General features: G+C 43.0%; 1 protein-coding gene across 13 annotated transcripts in view; it reads right to left on the bottom strand.

Annotated features, from left to right (window-relative positions):
- CALD1 (caldesmon 1) overlaps positions 1 to 24,188 on the bottom strand; it is a 212,820-nt gene that overhangs the window by 17,241 nt on the left and 171,391 nt on the right. For 8 of the 13 annotated variants that reach the window (XM_040061880.2, XM_040061883.2, XM_040061878.2 and 5 more), the window contains 4 exons: positions 11,216 to 11,362; positions 9,020 to 10,013; positions 8,320 to 8,394; positions 3,431 to 3,573 (listed from right to left, as the gene is read on the bottom strand). In XM_040061880.2, coding sequence (XP_039917814.1) covers positions 3,431 to 3,573; positions 8,320 to 8,394; positions 9,020 to 10,013; positions 11,216 to 11,362 — 1,359 coding nt within the window. The remainder of the gene's footprint in view (positions 1 to 3,430; positions 3,574 to 8,319; positions 8,395 to 9,019; positions 10,014 to 11,215; positions 11,363 to 24,188) is intronic. The other 5 variants (XM_040061889.2, XM_040061888.1, XM_040061890.2 and 2 more) reach the window with 3 other exon arrangements.

Genomic DNA, 24,188 nt, shown 5'->3' on the forward strand with positions numbered 1-24,188 from the left:
ACTTTCCACAGGAGAAAAACAGGAGTTTTCCAGGCAGCTGTAATACGTGAGACAGAAAAAAAGCAAGCCAAAAAAAACCCCCAAACCTAAAGAATTTTCATAGGTGAAGTGCATGCTTCCAACAGAGTCAGATAGCATCACCTTGTTAAACAATTACATCAGTGTTTAGACAAATGTCTGCTCCTTAAGTGTGTTTAATGTTACTGCTGACAAGGAGATAGGTACCTAAGATTCCTAACTGTGCTACTGACAACAAGACAGAAGATGAATGCATTGATGGAATTTTAAAAAAAACTTTTTGTATTGTTGGCATAAAAAAAAAAAAAGATATAAATTACTTCATTAATGCAACCAGAGTGTTGCAGAGTATAATACCACCAGAACAGTGTAAATCGAAGATTCCAGCAGTAACTGTTGGAGATAGCAATATAAAAACCAGATTCCATATAAATTTGCATTCCAGTCACACCCAATCCTGCAAAGATGCTCTTCATTCAGACAGATGCCTCATGAAGATGGAATCAGCCATATAAAAAGAGGCTGTAGGACCAGAGCTAAATTATTTGTAGTTTTAAAATCATAATAAAATCTACTAACACAGAGTTCTCTGCCCCCACATGATCTTACCAATGGTTCTAGCACAGCGTGAATGATTTAGGAATTGTATCACTAAAAAATCATATGACAAGTTAATTTAAGTGGTCACAAATAAGGGCTTGCATCAGGTAATGATGGCAAATTACAGAAAGGAACTCCTGCTTTTTAAAATGGAAAACACACATAGAATTGACCAAGTATTGTGAGAATACACTGGAAATTTAATTTGAAATTTCATTTAGCCCTTTCAAAACAAAGTGAAGAGCAATACCTGAGGTGCGATTTTGAGTGGGTGTCCAGCCCGGAATACCTCTGGTTCAGTTTGCAGAAGTACTGAGAACCCTAAATATTCCACAAGCCTCTACAAGGCATTATATAATTTCCAAAGATCCAATGCACCTAATGCTGCACAGGACAAAAGAAATTCCTGGCTATCTTAAGCCTTTCCTGTTTCATTGCAGGGCTGAAGCCCCTCCAGCAGACAAACCCAGGAACCTCAGTATTTTTCTTTGCTTTGCCTCTCGGTCTCCGTGTTGCCAACTCACCAAGACCTGCAAAGCTTTGGGCCCAAAGAAGATGGCAGAGGTCACTTCAGATAGACAAAATTATCCCCCGGCAAGGCCTCCAGATTTTACGAGGGTGAAGAATGTTGCCAAGATTTTTCCTAGGAAAGAGCGACTCTGTTCCCTACCAGTGCAGAAGAAGGGTCAGCCCTCAGTACCCTCAGCCTCACTGAAATTAGCAGCTGCCCAGCTTTCAGCTGATCAAGCCAGTGGCAGAATCTAGTCTGCACATTCTTGCTTGCAGACCTTGGGTGGTTGTTTTGGCCTCCTTACAGAGAAGGATATTTAAAGGTTTGAACTCATTTTATTCTCATGCTGCTCGCAGGTCTTCCCCGACTGGTTCTGCATAATCCAAAATAGCAAACAATACACTGGCAGTAATTATCCTTATTTTCCTCCACATCCGACTCCTCTGTTTTCAACAGATTCTGGGAAATCTCTGTTCTCTGCTGTCGACACTGGGAAATTAGCATTGAGGTGCTGGGTGGAGGGAAGAGCTTTGTAAGCACCTCTTTGGTATTAAGAAATGAAGCTGGTTGCCAGCTTTCAGACAAGGAGGAAAAGGAAAGAAATGGCTCGTGGGAGCCAAAAATGTCAGAACAATGTGGAAAAAACATGTTACATCATATTTAAGACTTTTGCAGTCCTGTAGGAGAATAGGGAGGAAGGCAGGTGGGAGGGGAGATGGGAAGGGGAAGCCATAAAATGAGATTTTATTCTGTATTTCTCTTACTGACTGACGTAGACAAAAAGAGAGATAACATTTTTCTTTAGCCTCCACTACCCTATTTTGTTCTCACCACTGAAAGTTAGCCAAGTTACATTCTTTCTAAATAGTATCTGATGTGTGCATTAAAAAAAAAAAAAAAAAATAAAAAGGAACAAAGGACAGTTCCAGACAAAGCCCAACTCTGTGGGGGCAGTTCATTAAAAAATAGGCCAGGAGCCCTAATTTATACCCAACAACCCAACAAACACTGGAACCTCTGCTGATGCTGCCAACCCAAATCTTCTACTCAGCTGATAAAAGGTTGTTGAACAGGCTTCTTCACACTTTCATTAAACAGTAGAAGAAAAACAGAAATAGAAAAATAAAAAAAAAAAGGAGTGGAAACTCAAATCTTGTCACTAATGCCTGTCTCCCACAGGAAGTAAAGCAAATGAAAACACAACAAAAATATTTTTAGAAAATCATTCTCGTGTTATTGATGATGTGACCCAAGTTTTGAGCAAAGCCAATTTCCTGCTGTTCCATGTCCATTGCTGTCTGTCTTTTGGCCTTAGGTCAGGGTGTTTCCAGGGTCTTTTGAACTGCATTTTATTTTGAGAAAGTTTGTTTTTCCCGGAAGAAATCATGAGAGGAATGCTGAGTTACAATAGCAAATCCCATCTGCCATGCTCAGATTTCTTAAAAGTGCCTGGAGAGCTTAACCTTTCCTTTCCCTGTGTCAATGTAAAAGAGAAAGAAAGCTGCAGAAGCAGAAAAATTTAGATTTATAACCTACCCATTCCTAGTTTTCTGGTAAAAGGGAGAACATTTTTAATTTCTATTTTATGTACTCCATGCTTTTAGCAGGCAGGATCCTTTAAAATAAAATTTTCACTAGAAAATTGTTACCTTATTTGAATTTCCCAATATAACCACAAGCCAAATATTTCCTTAAAAAGAAAAAAAAATCAAACTGTGACACAGTTTATAAAAAGGAAGGGGGGAAGAAAAAAAAAAAAAAAAAAAAAGATTATTTTGGCTAGGAGAAGTTTTTACCTAACTGGAAAAACACTTTTCTTCAGAAGCCATTAATTTCAATATTTGCTTTGAAATCAAGAGAGAAGCTTTCTAGAATTACCAGCTGGATTGTGCTTTATTCTGATATTTAAATATAGGTGGGTAATTGGAAATAGGTTACTACAGCAAAAGTTGAGATCAGACTTAAAAAAATTAGAGAACACAAAATCTGGGGTTTTGTCATTATTGGCCTCTGCGTAGAAATTAGAAATAATTAAGGAAGCAAAGCACCAGCAAAGCAAAACCAAGCCTCATGTCTCTGCTGAGGGAGCAAGGCCATTTCCATCTGCCCCCTGGACTTTGTGTTGTTACTGCAGCAGAGCAGGGACAGCTTGGAAACCACGGAACGACAACACGAGGAACACCTGAGCCAGTGCTGACAGTGCCAGCCCAGCTCCTCCACTCAGCTGCCCCAAGCAGAGAGCCAGAGATGGCCCCTGACGTGCTGGAACTCAAGCAAGCCCAACTCTGACTTGGAACTTACCCAAAAGCATTCTCCGTCGGTTTCAGTTTGGAGGCGGGGGGTTCACGCTCCCCGTTCTGTGCCTTCTGCTCAGGAACGCCCTTCTTGCGATCCCAGACGCTTTTCATTTCCTCTTTGGGTGCTTTGCCTTTGTCATCTTTTACCTGCTCAGAAGACAGCACAAATCACAGAACAAAACACAAGAGACACAAAAAAAAAACCCAAAGTCAGAATGAGGCATTCTAAGTAACAGCTGAGAAGCACAAATTTCTTGGCAAGACTAGGAATTGTCTTCAAACTGTTTACATGCTATAGTGCAGAAGTGGTCTGGAAAGCTCTAAACTGCGTTCAACTATCACTTTGCTGTCCTGACCTGAATTCCAGGTCAAAGCATCTTGAAAATAACATTATCAGTCTTCTGTGAAAGTTTGCTGTAGCCATGGGACTGTGCTACCACACTGCTTCACTCTAACTGCAGCCCCACTCTTCCCTCCCATTGCAGCATCATTCACCTGTTGCTTCTTAAGATTGTGGGTTGCAAACTCTCTGGGACTTGCAAACACTTTGTTGGTTTTAGGTTTCAGGTTTAGGCCATTGGTGCAATAAAAATAACACACAACCTCCAACAAATGTCGAGCTTGTTTTGACAAAGTTCACGCTCTTTTCAGTGCCAAAGCAGAGGGATACTTCATTATTGCAAGAATAATGGCCAAAACACAAAGTATCTTTATATCAGAGCAAAAACTGGACAAAAGCACAGTCCTTCCTGGGGCTGGTTATGGCTAGCATCATCAGACATGAGTATTTAAACCTATGAAAAAGGAAATGCTCTGGAAAACGCAAGTAAAAACTCCCTTTACACTTAAAAAGTTTTGTCTTATGACTCCTGATAGTAATCAAGAATATTTTGTGCATAAATTTCATTTTCTGGTATTTCTTCACAGTTATGAGTTTGAAGTATTTATCAATACCACGGATGGCCTGACCCCAGCATGCTGAGTCATGGCTAGATGCTGGAAAAAGGAGAAAGCAAACTGATTTAAGTTATGTATCCTCAGGTAGAAATACTCTTCTCTGTTAGTTATGACTACCAGCCAAAACGAACTCTCAACAGAAAGTTTCAGTTTGAAAGTTTTCAAACTTTCAAACAGAATTCAAATGGAGACCTTTAGAAAATAAATACTTTGGAAGCCTGCTGCAGTCCCACTGGCTAACTAGAAAGATAAACAACTTCTGCAACTCAGCTGCTCCTAAAGGTGTCTTAAGATGCACCTTGAAATAAAAAAGTAGTTCACAGCTTCACACCCCAAGTCAAAAGACATTCCCGTTCTTCCTCATCAAAGAACAACTCCTGGAGAAGCTAAACCTCTGCCTACAAAGGATGAGTTCAGAGTCTTCACAGCCAAGATCCTCCTAAGGCACTGAATTAGGCTGGTGCAGAGTGGAGCTCCAGAGTCAGTGCCTCCTGATTTTACCTGAGGCCAGTTTGCCACTCAGAACCTGATTTTACCTGAGGCCAGTTTGCTACTCAGAACCTGATTTTACCTGAGGCCAGTTTGCTACACAGAACCTAATTTTACACCTGAGGCCAGTTTGCTGCTCAGAGCCTGATTTTACTTGAGGCCAGTTTGCTACACAGAACCTAATTTTACACCTGAGGCCAGTTTGCTACTTAGAGCCTGATTTTACTTGAGGCCAGTTTGCTACTTAGAGCCTGATTTTACCTGAGGCCAGTTTGCTGCTCAGAAGAACCAGATGCAATGGACACCACCACGGTAATACACACTACGAACAAGTACAGGATGCTTAAACCATTTGAGCAAATCTGCTGCCGGTGGGGGCTGTTGGACACAACCAACAGAGGCACCTGCTCTGCTCTGAGAGCAGGCAGCAGCAGTGCAGGCTTTTCCCACCCTCTCCTGCCAACAAGAGCTGGCAGCAGCTCCCAGATGGACAAGAGGGCAGTTCAGCATTCTTTGGCCGTGGTGCTGCCAGCGCTACAAACGAGGCCATTATTGCCTCAAGGAATGGTTTGCTGTTTTCTAGGAGCTGGGCTGAGACAAGAGGGCCCATTCATTTATCCTGATGGATGCCATCAGACAGCATCACCACCTTCTGGGCGTTCCCGAACCAGGCTGAGCTGGTGATGGTGTTCCCAGCAGGGATTTCTGCTGCCTGTTAGCCATCCCCCAGCCCTTCAGCCCCTACCAGGGTGATGCTGAAACCAGCTGTGCTGATTGGCGCAAGATTTCTTGTGCCAGCATGTCTGTCCTGGGATTTTGAGAGTGAAAGATTTCCTTTGCTGAGATTTTCATCAAGACCTTCCTAAGTCTTATTTAAAAAGCCAACACTTCCAGCTGCCTTATGTATTGAGGTCCACTGGGGAGGGTTGTATCTCTTATATCTTAATTGAAATCTCTGAGAAAACTCAAAACAATACAGTTTAAAAATTAATAGGTTAGGAAATAGCATTTCAGAAGGCAGTAGGATTTATGATAACATGTCTGCATTTGAAAAAGCCATTAACACAGCTTGGCCTCTTTATTCAAAAAGATGGCAAAACAAGATACCCCAAAAATATTTCCCATCTTTCGAGCCCCGTCTTTCTCCTACTAATTTTAATACCAAAGCAGAGATTGATTAGCAAAGAAGCAGAAACCTTTGTATGTCATTCCAAAGGCAAGAATAAGTTCTTTCCCTTGTCTCACTGCTTCCCTAAATTACAGACTAATTCAGCTTCTGATGAATTCAAACAGGACTCCACTTGGAGCAGAAAGGTGATATTACCTGAACTGAAATAGTTCACATGTTCTCACAAATCTTGATATCAAGCTAGAACATGACCAAAGGCGCAGTTAACAAATTTCCAGCTTTATGTATTTATATATATTTTTATCTCTTTCTATGCTGCCTCTTTTCTGTTAGATTTTTATGTTATAATTTGAGAGCTGAGATTTCTAAACCTTGAGTTTGAACACCTCCAGACCGAAGCAAATCAGTTGCTGAGGTTGGGGCCCGTCTGGCAGATTTGATTCCTTACTTGGGCTCAGTTATTTGGTGAGTTAAAAGCTGTGGGCATCTGGGTCTAGGGCTTCCCTGTAAAGTCAAATGCCATCCCCAAATACCATGAGAAAAGCAACTGCTGCAGCACGTCTAGCCAAACTGGAAGCAGGAAATACCAGGAGCCTCACATCATGAGAAAGCTCGTTCCTATGAACTTCTCAGGTCACTTTTAAGAACCAAAAACTGTGCAGAAGTTCAGAAGGACTTTTTTTTTTTTTTTCCCTTGCCAAATTAATCAAAACCTGAACTTTGAGGTCCAAAGCAAAAGCAAAACCTGCTTATGTGGACACGCTCTATTCCCTCAGGGTCTTGTTCATGAAACACTGGCATCCTCTTAGCTGCATGCACATTCAGAAAGAGACCTCACTGAACTTTTATGTCCTGGAAACAGGGGGAGAAGTGGAGATAGGAGCCTGATCTTGCCTGATCATCGATTTCTGTTCACAAGAAAGAAGCAACAACTGAGATTTTCAAGACATTTTGAATGTCTCAGGATGGGCATTCAGCATTGCACTAGAAGTGGGATTCTATTAAGTTGTCTGAGCTTCAGCATCCAAAGATGGAAACACTAAAATCACAAGTAACTTTTACAAGTCTTGCCAATTTCCTGGAATAATCTAGCCCAGTGGGTAGGTTTTTAAAAGCATGATGAGAGCTCCAGGGAGAGTTGGCCGAGCTCTCTATAAGAACAAGCAGGACAACTGTGTCTCAAGTTCCCCACAAATTAAAGTTCGTGGTCAGTCACAGACTCCTCTTTACATTTGCTTGTAATATTCCAACATGCAAAAGGAAATAGTGGAAACTGGTTCTGTCTTCTTAATATAATCCATCCCTAATTTTTTTTTTTTTTTTTTTTGTGCGCGTGTGTGTGTAGCTATTTCCTCACCGCTCCCTGAGGGTGAGCTAAGCATCTGCAGCATGTTCCAAACTCATCTGCTAACTAAGGACCCTGCAGTGGACCCTCTACAATCCTCAATGATCCCAATCCACCAGACAGGCAGCAATCTGTGCTGTGGCTCCTTTTAAACCACATAGACCTGGCTGAACCCAAAAGGGACCAAACTCCCAAGGCTCTGAGCAGTCTCCCCTAATCAGAGCCAGGGACTGTTTTGAGACCTGCTGCACTGAACCAAAACCTCTGCCCAGCCCTGAGCACGGCTCCCTGTGGCCAGCTGTACCCTGAAAGAGTGAACGGCCCCCAAATCTTATTTACTTACCATACAGTAAAACACCATGGCACCAGCTCCTGTGTTTACAGTGGAAATGCAATGCAGTAAATTTGGTGGATTTTCTCTTTAAAACAAAAGAAGAATCTTGGGTATGCACAGTTTTATATCACAGGGTATTGCAGCTGGCGGGGGAATTATTAGTTAAGGCAGTCAGGTGGCCAAGGGGCCTAGGTAATTATTATAATTATGATTATTATTATTAATTATGATGATGACGATGATGATTAGAGCAGGTTTTGTTCACAGGGAAAAAATTCACAGTAAAGTGAGAGGAAACCAGGGAAGGATGATTAGTTGATACTGTCCTGAATAATTTATCCCTAGAGGGAAAAACCATCCTTGTCTTGTTGACTGAACTGAGTTTCCTGAAATATTTGTTTTAAGACAAACAGGAATTGGTCCTAAAGCCCCAAAAGAACAAACTACCTCAGAATTTACTTAATTTAAAGCACTTAAGGAGCTTCATCCCTATTTATTTCAGCAGGATTACCGATGTTCTTGACATAGAGCACAAGCTTAAGCACTCTGCTGAAGAAGCAACTTTCACTTTTAGGTGCCTTATTTGTTTTCATATCTGCAGTTTCCCTATCACATCTAAATCAGCGGTGTATGAGTTACCTGATCTTTTATGGAGGTAGCTTGGAGCTTCTCTTCGGGCAGCTTTTCCTTTTTAGCTTCCACTTTTTCTTCCTCCTTTGTTTTTGGGTTTTCAACAATTTATTTTTTTAACACAAAAGAAAGCACCGCACCTGTCTGCGCTTTTCGCTTCTCCACGCTGTGCTCACGCACCAATCCAGTGTGCAGCCACAACTCCATCCTGTGCTGCTGTGCCCCCTTCCACCCTCTCCAAACCCTCCCAACTCCCCCCAGCTGGGCCTTTCTCCCTCCTGTGGCATCGTGCTCAGTACTGAGCTCTTTTCTCGTGATTGTGTTCAGCACACAGCATTCCTCACACGCTTTAACAGGTGCCCGTAATGGTTTCTGCCAAGACGTGTCTGCCTCCACCTCGTGTGTTACTGCGTTAGGCCGGTTCACAGCAGCTGAGGGGGAAAAAAAAGGCAGCAGAAGCACGTGCAGGGCTCTGAACATGCAAGGTTTTCTTTGAAAGATGGGGTGAGGTCAGGCCTGCTGTGCACTGAGTTATTGGTAAGCGGGAGGGGATTTATTTTTAAAAGGAGAGTGAGAGAGAGACAGCACAAGTGTTAGTAACTTCAGTGTGGGACTAGATCTGTGAGTAAGATTCCAATTCAATCTTTTCTTGCATTACATTTCACACAAACCACAGGTGTCTCGTTTTGGTGCAAAATGTTTACTGTACCTGTTTTTTTAAGAAAGCTGCTTGAGGTTTTTCATCTTCTACTTTCTTCTCTTTTACCTGTTTATCTTCTATTTTCTGTTCTTCCATCTTTTGTTTCTCCTTTAATTTCTCTGCTTCTAGTTTAGCCTTTTCCTCAGCTGCCCTCTTTTCCTCTTCTGCCTTTGCCCTCTCCTCGGCTGCCCTCTTTTCCTCCTCTGCTTTCTGTTTTTCCTCAGCTGCCCTCCTCTCCTCTTCTGCTTTAGCCCTCTCTCTTTCTTCAGCTGCCTTCCTCTCCTCTTCTGCTTTAGCCCTCTCTCTTTCCTCAGCTGCCCTCCTCTCCTCTTCTGCCTTTGCCCTCTCCTCGGCTGCCCTCTTTTCTTCCTCTGCTTTCTGTTTTTCCTCAGCTGCCCTCTTTTCTTCCTCTGCTTTTAACCTCTCCCTTTCTTCTGCTTCCTTCCTTTCTTCCTCAGCCTTTTCCTCATCCCTAAGCTTCTCTTTATCTACAGCATCTGTTGCACTTTGGGTCCCTTCTGGCACAGCATTTGTATCATTCTCTGCTTTGTGCTCCTCTGCGTTCACAGTTACTGCCTCCTCTTTATCTGTGGATTTTTCTGCTGTCACATCTACCTGATTTTCCTCTACGGGGAGCTCCTTAGGTTTCTCCTCCTGTACCTCCTCCTTGTCTTTTTCTTCTTTTTTTTCCTCTTCTTCCCCATCTTGCCTCCAGTTGTTCCTCTCGTACGATTTGGTGACTGTTTCTGTCTCCTCAGCCTCGTAGCGTCCTCGGCGTGTTTCACCCTTTTCCTCTTTCCCCGTGGTCTCATTCTCTTCCACATTGTTGACTTCTCTCCTGCTGGGCTGTGACAAGCTCCCATCTGTGATCGTGGGGTCAAATTCCTTCTGACGTTCCAGGGCTTCCTGCAGACGTTTCTGGCGTCTCTCCTCCCGTCTCGCCAGCCTCTCCAACAACGCCGCTTCATCGTCTGAAGAACGCTTGCTCCCCTCTCCTGCCACACTATGTAAAAAGGACAGGTTTGCATTAAAATTATAATTATTTCTAACAACATATGCACTTCACTGTTTCTAGGAAAAAAAACCTGCTGTAACATCACATCACAGTTGGAAAAGACAACAGGTTACACACTTCAAAGTTCAGCTGCTGTTTTGCTGTCTGTGTCCATTCTCCTTGCTTTAAATGAATTGCTTCTGGTGCTCAGCATCTTTTAGCACTTTCCATCACAACTCTGGTTTCTTCTATCAATTGTGTTATGGCCACTGGAAATCTGGGTGTATTATTTCCTATATTTCCACATTACTGGGCAGATTTGCCTGAGTGCTGGTGAACAGAAATGAATACTTGAGGTGATTCTCATGGATGGAGCCCATACCTGGTGCATTTCCTCACTGCAGGAAACTGCTGTGATATGCAATAAGTCAATGGATGTGTTTAGAATCATATTAAGAGCCATTCTCAGCTTTCTTAACAGATGAAAATGTTAAACTAAACAAATGATGGACGGACAGAAGGCCAGGTCTGGACAGACAGGAAGGCCACTCAGCTTGTGACAAGTGGGTGGTGATAAGAGTGATATAGTGTAATGGTTTAGGGGCTACAGGGGCACTGCTGGGTAGATGGTTGGACTTGATGACCTTAAAGGTCTCTTCCAACTTTGATGATTCTATGATTTCAAGTGTCACCTCCTCCCATAAGCTTTCCTGCTCTTTATACCTGTGTGACACTGATACCTGTGTGACACTGACAATGCCAGGTGAGTGCTGTGCTCTAGAGCTCACACCCTGCACCTTGCAGGCGTGTTGCAGCCACAGGCTGAGGACTGGGCGCCACTCAGTGTTTAGGCTCCAGGATGCCATGAGCCCCGTGAGCAGAACAAAAGATGTGGTATTTTGTGAGGCCAGATGCATCCATGCCTGGGAGAATCTGATCGCCTCCACGAGCTCCAGATGTATTACCCCACAGAGAGCCTTGAGGACACTGGATATGTTCCACGAGCATGGCCTCAGGCCCAGAATCAGCAGTGCTCCCACCATGCAGATACACCCAGGGTGATCCTCACAGAGTGAAGTCCTCCTTCAGTTTAAGGATGGCCAAACCCCGTACTTCAAATTCAAGCAACCAAAGCAAACCTCTTCCAGATACTATTCTAGTCTGACCAAAAATTACCATTGGCTTGTCAATGAACAACACCAGGCATTTACCTGTTTTGGGCATTAACCTCGGATTTCTCTGTTACTTCTCCTGAGAGATCTCCTTCTTCCTTTTGCCTCAGCCTCTCCTGCCGAGCCCGCCGGCGACGTTCTCTGGCGGCTTCTTCGTCGTCATCATCGTTCCTCTGGTAGGACAGCCTGCAACAGGGAAACAAAGGTGCTATAGCATACAGGACACTGAAAAAAGTCACAAAAAGCAGTTTTCTAGAGCACAGCAAGCACGGCCACAGTGGCTGCTCCCCGTGCTGTTGCGAAAATATGCTGTGAAACTGAGATGCTTGATTTCGAACCCTGGTTTTCTTTTGTTCCTCAGAAGTGAACTTAAGAAAACAGTCCCTGTGAAGGCAGCAGCCACACCACACGGTCAGCTGGCTCCTAGAAAACACCAAATCCATAAAAGGCCAGCTCTGTAGCAGAGCAAATATCCTCCTAGCCTGCACCACGACCCTGTTGGAGCACTCACAGCAGCATTTGACAAGATTGTTTCAGTTGTGTTTCACGGAACTGAAATTGGACTCAGCAAAGCAGCTTCTCATTAGTCTCCTCTAAATATCACACACTGAAAACGGTGACAGTATTCTGCATTTTGAAGACTAGAAAGCGGAGACACAAGTATGACAACAGCTCTCAGTGGTCAGTTCTGAGTGCCAAATATTTGACATCCACAAAATTTTTGTGAGCCCGGAGCCCTGCCAGGCCAAATCACACAAGATCGCTGCTGTGATGAAAGCCTACAGCTGAGAACCCATTGTGTTCATCTAACCCAACAGATGATTACATTTAGTTTCATCCTGCTTGAAAAGGAAAGCAAGACCTTAAAACCCTAATAATCCTGTGTCCCATTCAAATCTTTGCTGAGGTTATTAGTGTGTGAGATAAAGGGAGAGGCCTGCATTCCTCTTATCGTTTTGAGCAGGGAAAGGGAATTAGGCAGCTCACATGTGCCAGATCCAGTCAGGACGTTCATTTACTTTGCTTCTGGCAGCGGTTTGATACATCATGGCTAAGAAGTCTCCCTTCTTTACGTAGTCACACATTTAAGTTAGCAGCGCAGCCATAAACATAGAGGAAAAAAGAACAGAGTCCAGCAGTGACTAAAATCAAGTACAGATAATGTATGTATTGCAATATTTTAGCATTAAGAGCAACTAAACCATTTTGATTTAGCCATCAATCAGACTCTTTGGGGCCAAACCTCTCCCATCACCGTGTTCTGATACTACTTTACTCCTTTGCTGAAAGAGGGGTGAAATTATATGCTCAGAAGGGATTCAGTTACCCCAATTTTGCTCTAAGAATTTAAAGTGTAAAACACGGCTGAGCCACTTGCCAGACCTCGAACAGCATTTTTATCCTCAGCGCAACAAAGAATTTAATTTGCTACTTTCATGCTCTGCTCCAAGAGATTTTTCTTTAAAGAAGCAACTGTTCACAAAGAGAGTGCAAACCATGGCCATGAGGAATCACAGTGGGGGATGAGGAAGAAAGGAAGGAGCTGAACAAAAAGCACTGAAGGAGATGCAGGGAAGGTAAGGAAAAACAGTTCCTGCCATTTGCTAGCAACTTGAAGGGATATCAAGATTTCATTTAGGTCTAGAACAGAAAGGACATGATTAGAATAAAAAACTAATGGGGTCTTTTAATTTCCACAAGAAAGAGACTCTGGAATAAAACTGCATTAGCCAACTGACCACAGACACCCCCCTCGTTAGTAAGATGTTCCGGCCGCAAGAAGCCTATGATCTTTTCAACTCTGAAGTCCAGATGTAGGGGCACAGGAGAGGACACACTGCTCCCAGCCTGTGGCAGCTGGGCAGTGGCCGCAACTGAGTCAATACCAAGTGTCTCTAGCTAAGGATTTGTCTTTGCACTGAGACCACAGAAAGATGAAGTTTTTTCCACTCCCTGTACCCACACAGAACACCCCTACACAGCAAGAACAACTGCTTTTAAAAGCCTCTTTAAAATGCCTTTTTTTAAAACCAACAGTTGCTCAGAAATCTAAAAAAGGAAATAAAAAGAATACCCCAAGCAAAAATTTCCCACAAAATCTTATCTATTAAGCAGATATGTACTTCCTGTCCTTGGACACTTATCACATAGATCATCTGTTAAGAAAGCTGAAAATGCCTCTTAATATGATTCTAAACACATCCACTGCCTTATTACATATCACAGCATTTTCCTACACCAGGTATGGGCTAAAATTCATAAGAATCACCTGAAATACTCATTTCTGCTCACCAGCATTCATGCAATCTGCCCAGTAATCTGGAAACAGCCACAGGAACAAGTAGGTGCAGGTTTTTTAAGAGATGTGTTTCTTGTTTTCCTTACAATTCACTTAACACTGTGTGAAGAGTGACCCTCATTCTCCCACTGTTACAGATCTCTGTAGCAACCCATCACGAGCAAAATCAATTTGGGAGCTCTTCAGAGCTTATCCTCCAACTGCCTACGTCTTTTGACATCCTTCAGACTAAGAGCAAATAAATAATAAAAAGTGTCTCTCCGAGATTTCAACTCTGTTTATCAGACAGATGGAAATCTGATGATCCACGCTGGCCTGCGTTGTCTCTCCACCCTTGGAGAGCAGCCTTGTGAATTAAACTAAACTTATATCCATTTGTCACCTTCCACGTGGCTTTGCAGGCATGGATCTCTCCACAATCAGCTGCTCCAGCTGCCTCAGGCAATGAGACCACAGCACAGCATGATCTCAAAAGGCATGCCAAACCTGCTGATACAACTCCCTTGTGGAATATTCAGATCACAGAATATTCTGGGTTGGATCATCAAGTGCAGCTCTCAAGGGCTGAAACCCCAGGCCTGAAGAACTCAACAACAAATCTCATTAGTATCTGAGTAAGTCTAAAAATGTTGCCCTCAGATTGAAGTGAGGGGACTTTGAGTGAAAAATAAACCTGCTGGTTTGGGAATACCAGCTGGTTTGGGAATGTGGCCATCTGCTCCAGACCTTTTTCAGAGAGATGCAGCAGTCTGTATTTTACACCAAACGCTGAACTTACGTAAAGTTATAACCCAGCAAGAGACCTGATAATAGCTGGGATGATTATGGGGCTGAAACCATTGCAAACCAGCTTTAACTGGTTTCCACTTGAAACCACAAATCAGCCCAAGCATTATCTAAGGCACTTTGGGTTTGGAGTTCCTTGCCCAGTTCTACTACATTATTATTATTGTCTGAATTGTGACAGCACTGAAATTTCCTGATCAAGTTCATGGGCTCGCTACAGTAGGCAATTTATGAAGATGGGGCAAGATCTGGTCCCCATTCTAAAGAGTGTGTATTGTGATTAAAGAGAAACTTCATAATCTGCAGCACAATCTGCCCTCAATGCGTCATAAATAAACCTGATGAACCTAAATTCTTTTTTCATTTTTCACAAGAGTAGAAAAAAACCTGCCTAATTTGAGCTGGAAGACACTACTGCATTCTAGAGGAGGCAGGGAGAAAGAATTGCTGCGGATCTGGACTTGGACTCCATTTCAAGAGTGTCAGAAATACATGAAAAAATTCCACATAGAACAAAAGCCTTTAAGATTTTTAAGCAGGCAGCTCATATCTTTCCTCCTCTTCTTTCCTCCATGGTTCACTCAAATGCCAGCCTGGTGTTTATGCCCGCAGAAACACCTTGCCTTCTTAGCAGTGCCCTCACAACATGGACTCAATTAGACACAATTGCACCTTTTCAGCAAGCTCTTTCCCACACTACTTTGTTATCCTGGAGCTTTTACATGTATTACAGATTGATTTTGTCCGTGGTCCACCCCAAGAAATGAGATCATTCACCCTGTACCAAACTGCTGCACCTCCAGCACCTCCAGCCTGCAGCCTAACCTACTTCTAAGACCTCTGCCCCTCATTACGGAAGGCCACAGCAGCCGAATTGGGATCTGCTGATTTCTGCCTCCAAATTTATGTCAGATGGAGGATGTCAGTCAAATGTCCTCAATGACAAATTTCACTGCCAGACTCAGTCTATAAAAGTTGGATTTGTTGGCCTCGTGTGCTCTTAGAAAGCCATTCTGTTTGCCCAGGCTCTTCCTGAAAGGATGGGTGGGGTGAGGATGGGCTTTGTTGAAACACCCACTGGGGAGTGCTCTTTGTGTCACTGTTGATATTCAGTCCCATTTTATTTATGATTCCATATTTTTTTAATCTCTTCACTGTTTGCCTAATTAGTGTTATGATAGGCACACTTCAAAACCTGAATATAAACAACTAATCAATCTTCACCTCAAAAGAAAAAGAACCAAAAAAAAACCCCAACATAACAAGTGCACAAGCTTCCACAGGGGGCTCTGCCTCTTTCAAGCTTTGCGTGTCAATCTCAGCTGTATTTCATTTCATTCAAGTCATATCTAAAAATGTGCTGAATGGTGGGGGGCAGTTGTGCGGACAACTGTTTTTTCCAATCATTCCTCCATCATTCAGTGAGAGCTGCCAGCATTCTGCTCAGACCTGCTCAGGAAGATTCATTTTTATGAGGGAACAAGCAGAATTTCAGTCCCAAGTGCTCGTGCTTCAAAAAGACGTAGTGAGTGAAAACAGGGGATTATGCTGGAGACATGCAGACATGCCACCACAGTTCTCAGTCCAATGATGTGCATGAATGCTGTTATTAACACCCATATTTTTCACATATTTCTCAATTTGACATGCACCATTTTCTTTTCACATTGAATGTAGGAGAGACAAGTGGATAAAATTAACCAATGGCTGGAAATGAAACCCAGGCAAATTAAAACTGGAAATTAAGCACACATTTTGAACAGCGAGGATAATTACATACACAAGAAATAATGGAACATCCATCTCTTGCATCTCTAGATTAAGATGAATGCCTTTTTAGAAGTTATACTACAAAATAGTATCGATTTTTGGGGTTCATTGTAGATAGCTTGGTGAAATTCCACTAACACTTACGTATGGGAAGTTAGACTAGATTATATGGTGGCACCTGCTGTACTTCAACACTACAGCCTTCCATTTACAAACAGTACATTTCTCTCATTTTGCTCACAATTTATCTCTGTCTCACAAATATTTTTACTCTGTTTATCCATCCCTTCTTCACAGGTACACAGCCTGTACTTCTGAGCAGGCAAATTACCCAGACTTGCACACAGGCCAAAAACAGAGACTGGTGCACCTTTCAGCGTATTATGTTCTCATTCACTTCATTTTCATACTGTGTTTCTAATAACACTTTCTCCTTTTTCAGAGCTCCAAAGATTTCAAGGATTATTATTTTTTTTTTTCTGAAGGGTAATCACTCAGCAAATAATTTTTCAGAAGAACATTCTTTCTGTCAGACCTGGCATCCTTAATTTCCTACCATACCTTTAATTTCCTACCATACCATACCTACCATTTCTTCTACCTTAAACCTTGACTTAAAATACCTAAAGGATAAAACTTTTGACCATTTTAACTTTTTGTTTGTTTGTTTCAGCTGAGCAAAACCTTTAGATTATCTACTTTGGTTAAGGACTTGGCTGGGAGATTCTTATTTTGTTTACACGACAAAACAGTCAAGCATGGGAAAGAAAAGGTCTTCTGGGAGGTTTGGTTTGTGCACCTTTTTCCTTATTGTTCCTCTTTTTTTGATGTTTTTGACATTTAGGTTTTTTAACAGGTACGGGAAGAGTAGATACATTCATCCCTCTAACAGTGTGATCCTGAAATCTAAGGTGGAAGCCATCCACATCGAAGAATGAAGGATAAAACGTGAAATGCAAAGTAAAAACCGCAAGGAAAAAGGACTCCATAGCAACAACAAAAATCCTTGGTGACTACCAATTAATGCCAAAACCATCCAGAGATTTTATTTCTTTGCTGAGGATGGCACTGAAGCCTTTAGGAAAGATCCTGGCTTCCCAAATTACCGGTTTCTGTTGAAAACGCAAATTTCAGTTTTGCAGACATCCAAGATTTCCAATGCCCCGTCTCTTTTCTTTTTTCCTGCTCATAACAGCACGGTTCCTCTAGTTTTAGATTCAAGCCCTGAGCCTGGGCCTGGCAGCTAGACCCAGTCTGTACCATCGCAGCCTCGCTCTGCACAAAGGCGGAATGACTCATGCACGCTCCTATTTGCCTTTTTTCTTTTTTTTCTCCTTTCTTCATGGCTTAAAACTGATGATCTGTTTCATAATATGAAATGCAAGCAGATTCTCCAACCACAGCCACACAGCTCTGGTAAATCACCTCTGAGCACCTCAGCATAAATCGAACACAGGGATGCAAACATGAAGGGTAAAACCCTCCCGCTACCGAAACAATGTCAGATTTGCCTCCAATGTATATTATATTTAGATAAAAGTGCTCGCTGGAAATGTACCTCGGGGGGAAGCACGTAATTCTCTCAATATGTGAAGCCTAACGCTCTGCAGTTCTGCTGCATAATAACAGACATGGCATTGACCTGTCAGTGAGCAGAGCAGCGTATCGAATCTGTTCTCATTTCAAAGCTTCACGTGAAAAAAGAAAGAATAACCGAGCACAAAACAATAACTGGCCAAGTCCCTTCTCCCTGATAATTATTTTACCATTTTCCTTGAAGCTCGGTGGAGTTCACCCAGGTCTCTGCTTCCCTGGCAGACAGCAAACATGCCAAAGAAGCGTACTAAATAAGCCTGCTTTTCCAAACGTGAAAAAGTGGGAGCAAAATCCAATCAGTGCACATACCACTGTGGTTAATGTGGTATTTGTTGACTCTGGAGCAAATTGCTTGCTGCCACCACCTCCAGCTTCTAGTGCTTTATTGCATATAAAATCCAAAATAATTTATGCCACAGCCTTACCCAGTAAGTAATATTTCAGGCATATGATTTGAGAACAATGGGCATCTTGCCTAGCTGAGGCATAAGTCAGGCTTTATAGGATTTGCCCTAGAATGTACAATCCACAATTTCTACAAAGACAAATAAGAAGTTCTCTTTCTTGTGGTATTGGGCTGCTATATTTAATATAGCTTTCAAGGCACTTTTATACCTCAAATTGCTAGCTTACTGATTGCATCCAAAATTAAGATCTTACTCAATGTGCAGTTTAGCCCAGTAGCTGCTGCAGGCAGTATTTTTTGAAAAAAAAAAATCTAGTTTCAGCTTAAAATATATATATTTTTCGTGTTATTTTTTATTCCAAAGCAGTACGCTGCACCCTCAGAAATTAGCAAACAAGAGCAAATTGATGATTTCAGGAAAGCACAAACTGAATTATAATAAATCATGTATGTATTGCTGACCTGGAAACCCAGCCTTCAATTTCATCTGCTTATCTACTTTCACATCCTGGTCACCAGCTTTGACGGCTTCTTTAATGCAGCACTCTAGGAAACAGAGAGCCTCTTAACAAACCAACGCTTGCACTTAATTTCCTCCACAAAGATTAACAGGATTGCTGCATTTTAAGGGCAATGCATTTTAAAAGGAAGTGCAGGAACATGAGGATAAGGCCTCATACACACAAAGCTTCCTTAACTTCAACCTGCTCTTGCTCCACTGAATATCATGTAAGGACAAAGACTAAGAAAATTAACTCAGAGAATCACTTATTTGAGGAATGAAACATTAATACCCAAACCAGTCTCAGTCACACACCCTAATCCTACATCACCATGCCCAATCTACTCATAATCAACTTCCAGCATACATTTATTCATCCTCCACCCTGACAAAACAAGAAATTTGTGAAACTGGAGATGCAACAAAGGCTTTGGCTTTCAAAGATGACATTATTTCTGAGCAGAACGGCCTTTGGCACTCCTGCCTTTTCTTCTCTTGCCTGCCAGGCTTTGCAGGGTATAATAAAGAACCACAACCCAGGACTCTATAGCGGGCGAGTGATGAAGGGAAGAAAATTCACAGCATCACAGGGATTGATATCAGAGTCCACCAAGAGTGCTGGACCCACCCTGAAAGGAGTCTTTTTCATCTGTCACTGACATTCTGCCGTGCCTGGGGCGGATCAGTTTGTAGGCTTTGGATGGCTTCATATCCAAACCTGAGGTCTCTGATTTAGGACTCACCCTGAAATTCATCATGGATTGAACAGAGTGGGACAGAAAGGAGGAATGTGGAGGCAGGAATAGCTTCCAGACTAGGTCTGTAGGCCAGGAACAAGACTTCTCCCTGGACTGTGGGCAGGGAGCAGCAAAGGGGTGAGGAGCCTCCATCCCTGCAAAGCACAGGATAGGGAATGGAGGAACACTGACGGAGGAATACTGGGAGAAAAGGGGAATAGATCCTTCTGGGAATAGCCAGCACAGTGACAGCAGCAGGACCGGGCAAGTGGCTGACACCAACATCCAGCCAGGTTCCTGTCCAGGGCCTGGAGAACAAAAACCCTCCACGACAGAAGGAAAACTGTAACACAGCAGGTTGTGACTACCCAGATTACACATCACCCAGTAACCAGCCTAGACCAAAATGCTGGTCTGAAACACCTACAAAAAGTCAGAACCCGGGATTTTTATTGCTTGCTCCGTTGAAGGTATGGGCGTTAGCATTAGTCTGGTCTCTGTGGAGCATCTGAACTGCTCTGTCTTTCCCAGGGGATTACAGATTTTAACTAAATGACTGTTGCTCAGAGCCAGACAGGTCCCTGAGGATGTCTGCTGGAGCTTTCAGAAATACAGCAAACACTGGGCCGATGAACAAAGTACAAGGCATCGATTTGCACACAGGGAGTCTGGAAAAATAATTTTACCAGATAATTACTCAGATAATAATAGAATAATCTTTTTTTATCCCCTCTTCCCAGCACAAAATATGCACTAGGAGGACACAGCCTTAACATACCAGAGCAGATTAGGTATTGAAATAAATGCCACAAACAGGATAGCAGACGAAATGTAAGGCCAGAACATGCACCAAAACAGAGCAGACTGTGGAACCCTTAGGCTAACTGAAATAAACCACTTGAGGGGAAATATGGCATTACAAATACATCCAGTGCTACCACATGTGGTGAACGGAAAGAAAAATTTAATGAAAATCAGATGTCTCAACATTTTCTGGTACCGATCCCCCACGCACACAACTCACGGATGCTGTGCAGGTGTGGGTTTTGTTTCAAGGGAAATTTGTGGCTGTTTGCTTTCAGCATGGGCAGGCACCTCTCTCTTTCTGAGGTGTTTAAGAAGCCTACTGTCAACAGCCAAGGTGATTAGGAGACACTTTCAGTGAGACAGCGGAGGGATTATTAACGCAGATCCCGTCATTTGCTAACAGGATTAGGGGCAGATACATTCCATGCATCCCTGTGAAAGCCAATCCTGATGTGTCAGGATTCAGGTAAAGAACCCTTCCATGAAACAGGCCCGTACAGATCTGCAGGGTCACGTACAGCCCTTTGAACGGCACGCTAATGTTACAACAATTTGCAGACATCGTGTAACAGCACTGTGCAAATTAAACAGCTGGAAGTTTGAAATGCAGCCATTGTAACTACACCCACATAAACACAATAAAATATCCTGGCTTCATCCTTTCAATTAGTTTTCCCTTAGATGTGCTTGTTCTTCTCATATTGCTCCACTGTAATCCTTATTCCAGAGAAGTTACTCGTAAGAAATTACCAAATTCAGTATTGGAGGTACTGTCTGGAAAGCTGACCGAGCTCACGAGAGCTGATTAATCACACTGCAAATACAAATCTAAAAGCCACTGTTCTTTAAAAAGGGGGGAGGAACAACCGCTTTCACAGAACTCTAGCATCCAACAAAAACCTTTTCCATTTCAGAGACTCGCTAACAAATTATCCACAACTTACAAGCTGTTCACAGAAAGCATCCAGATAAAAAACCAGGAATCAGTAGAAAATAACAATTTGCTTGGCCTAAAAGTCCCCACAGCCTGGAGACTTCCAAAGGGACACAAACAGCTGTAAAGAGGCACCTAACACAGAGAAACTGCCCTGTGGAGATATAGGGCCAGGGTGGGGGGCTTTTCTGCAATATTCAGTGTGATTTCAAACCACAGCAGTAATCATGGCACCCTTGCTGTTGTTGTTGCTGATAACTTCAGTTTCATTCTGGAATAAGCAGTTCCACACAGGAAGCCAGACAGTGACAGCTGCTGCAAAATGCTTTACACAGGTGGGCATCAAGACTGGAAGGATGGCAAAGAGCTGCTGTGATAAGAAAGCAATGGAGCCAATGGAAACAGACTGCAAGGGCAGCCAAAAGAGGGTCTGATCCCAAAGGTGGGAGGAGACAAGCCCTGAGCAGTTTCCATCACCAAGGAGCAAAGCCATCTAACAGTTCCAACTGACATTTTTACAGAAAGGGTAATCAAAAAATTAATCATTAAACGTACACACCCACAGATGTTTAAGCCAAGGCTTCTGGTATAACCCATTACATTCCAGAAGTGAATGCAGACCAATGGCTATTCTCCCCTTGTTATTACACTAGTTCTTGGCACTTGTTAAATCCTTCCCATCAAAAGATCTCAACGTGTTTTACAAATGTTAAGCAACCCTTGCAACCCTTATGACTTCTCTGTGGTGGGTATTATGACTATTATAATGCCAGTTTATGGAATGGAAAAACAGATACACAGATGAATGTAGTGCTCTTAGCCTGAGCCACAGAGCAGATACGGCTCTCTTTTGGCTGCACCACTTCGCACCTGCTCCAAAAACTTGTTGGAGCTACAAGGAGCTCTTCCAGAAACTTCTAAAGGGAGTTGTTGTGAGTATGTGGACTCCTTCCTCCCAGTCCCATCTCCAACAGCTGCACTGTGCTGACTCCCATTGCTGCTCCTGAAGGCACGTGAAAGCCACTGACAGAATTATCCTGAGATGACTTTTTCTGGCATACCAAAGAAAGAGATATGCCCCCCTGGGCTCTCTCTCTGGTCAAGTGATGGCCCGTCTCTCCTCTGTATTTTGAATAATGTCTTCTGTTGCTAGGTATTTTCAAGTCAGTAGTCCACTTTTAAAAAAAAAAAAAAAAAAGCGTGCCCACTGGGAAAGGAAGGGCCAAAAGCAATTTTAGCCCACGGGATCTTGTGGCCACATCAGTGCAAAAGCACCTCAGACTTTTCACAAGGGTCAGAAAGGCTCAACACAGTCTGGAACCTTTTGAAGCACTGGGCTATGAACTGAGATACACTTAAATGCCTGAAAGTATGAGAAATGGGGTTCAGGGTCATCACCCTACCACTGGGAAAGAGCGAGTTCACTTGCTGCCACACCCTTCTGCTGCTCAAGCTTCAACAGGTACAGAAAGCTCAGTAGGGCTCGGTGAGGTAGGGCTCCCAAAAGCTGATGGAGTGAGAAAACCCCAGCTCTACAGCAGCGAGGTTTTAGTCCTAGAGAAACTGCAGGAATTCACACCGGACTGCTTCTGTGCATCACAGCTCTCACTGCTCCCTCCTGGCTCCCACAGTGTCCGTGGGACTGACCTGAATGTCAGCAACCATTCCAACACCAACTCTTGGTCTCGATTCGGAGTCAAAACTTCTCCTCTCCCACCTGGACTGCAAGACAGAGTGTTTTGGGGTGTCACTGAGACTTCCCAAACATTTGCACAGCAGATGGCTTTTGGAGGCATTTGCACAGCAGATGGATCCTTAGAAATAACACCAGAGAACAGACCTTGATCCACGCTCTGCTCATCCAAGTATCCTCTTCCCAGCAATCCATAGTAACCATTCACAGGCACACACCAAGTCCACTGCAAGGGAGATGCAATCCCATTTATCCCTAGTTCTCACTGAATTTAAGCCATGCAGCCTGAAAGGCACCGGGAGGGGCCAAAAACCAAGCACTGGATAGCAATTTTACATTTAATATACTTCTGTGAAACTACAACATTTGCAAAGCAATGATTTGGCAATGTAAAGTGACAAATACTTGGAACAACAAAGTATTAGGACAAGGTAAAGAGACTTTGAATTCCTGCTCACACAGAGTGTGGTCCAACCTGTTACCACATTTCCACCGAGAGTACTGAGTAAATAAGAATGTGGTAATTATCTATCTGAAGAAGATAACCTTCAGCAACTACAAGGGAACAAAAAGATCTAGGGATTGGCAGTACTCTAAACTGGAACAGTAAGTTAAGACTGCTCTTGGTTTCAAAGACTTCATTTGGCTCCTCTTCTGCTGCAGGTTCCTGTGTGAGATGCTTAAACTCCCTTGTGCTCCAGTTGCCATCTGATTAACACTCAGGGATGTTCAGTGACAAAAAAATCATGCATTTCAGGATCCAGAGGCCAACAGGCACCACCTACATCAAACACAGGTGTAACTCTGAACTCAAACACTTGCAATCCTCTGCCAAGGAGGTGCTCTTGGATGAAGTTAGGGGTGCTTCAGCCAGCTCATGATGAGCAAGAGACAGTCTGCCAGTGTTGGTGGATAGCTATAATCACACACAAACAGGTTTGCTGGATGTTTGACCAAAGTTTGCTCAAACTACCCAAAATTGTTCTGGGGCAATAAACACAGGGCTGGGTGGGAGACACTCTCTCCTACCTCAGCACTTCACAGGGTGTTTGGTGAGCTTGAAAGACAGGGAAGAATCCAGGAATTCAGGTAAGCAATTAACCCCACGGCTTCCCCAAAATGCAGCTCGCAGATATGCACAAGAAAGGAATATCTGCTCTCAGCTGAATGGGCTGCAAATCATCACTGATGCACATGCAGTCAGTGGGAAGATTTCACAGCCATATAGATAAGGACTGTGGGAACACCAAGACAGCTCTGCTACAGCATGAAGAGAGTTTTTTAAGTTTGGTAAGCTTTGGGTAAAAGCTACGTTTTCAGAGAGCAACAAAACTGCTTCGCTACAGCCTCTATAGCAAATTTAACAGAGGAACAAGGAGAAACTTAGTCCTCAAACTTCATCTTTCTAACCAAAGTAAAAATTTAGCTGGCTTTGGAAACAGATGTGGCCTCTGCTAATTAGGCTTTTGGGCTTTTTGCAAT

This window comes from Hirundo rustica, chromosome 4 (genome assembly GCF_015227805.2).
Source record: "Hirundo rustica isolate bHirRus1 chromosome 4, bHirRus1.pri.v3, whole genome shotgun sequence".
Lineage (NCBI taxonomy): Eukaryota > Metazoa > Chordata > Aves > Passeriformes > Hirundinidae > Hirundo > Hirundo rustica.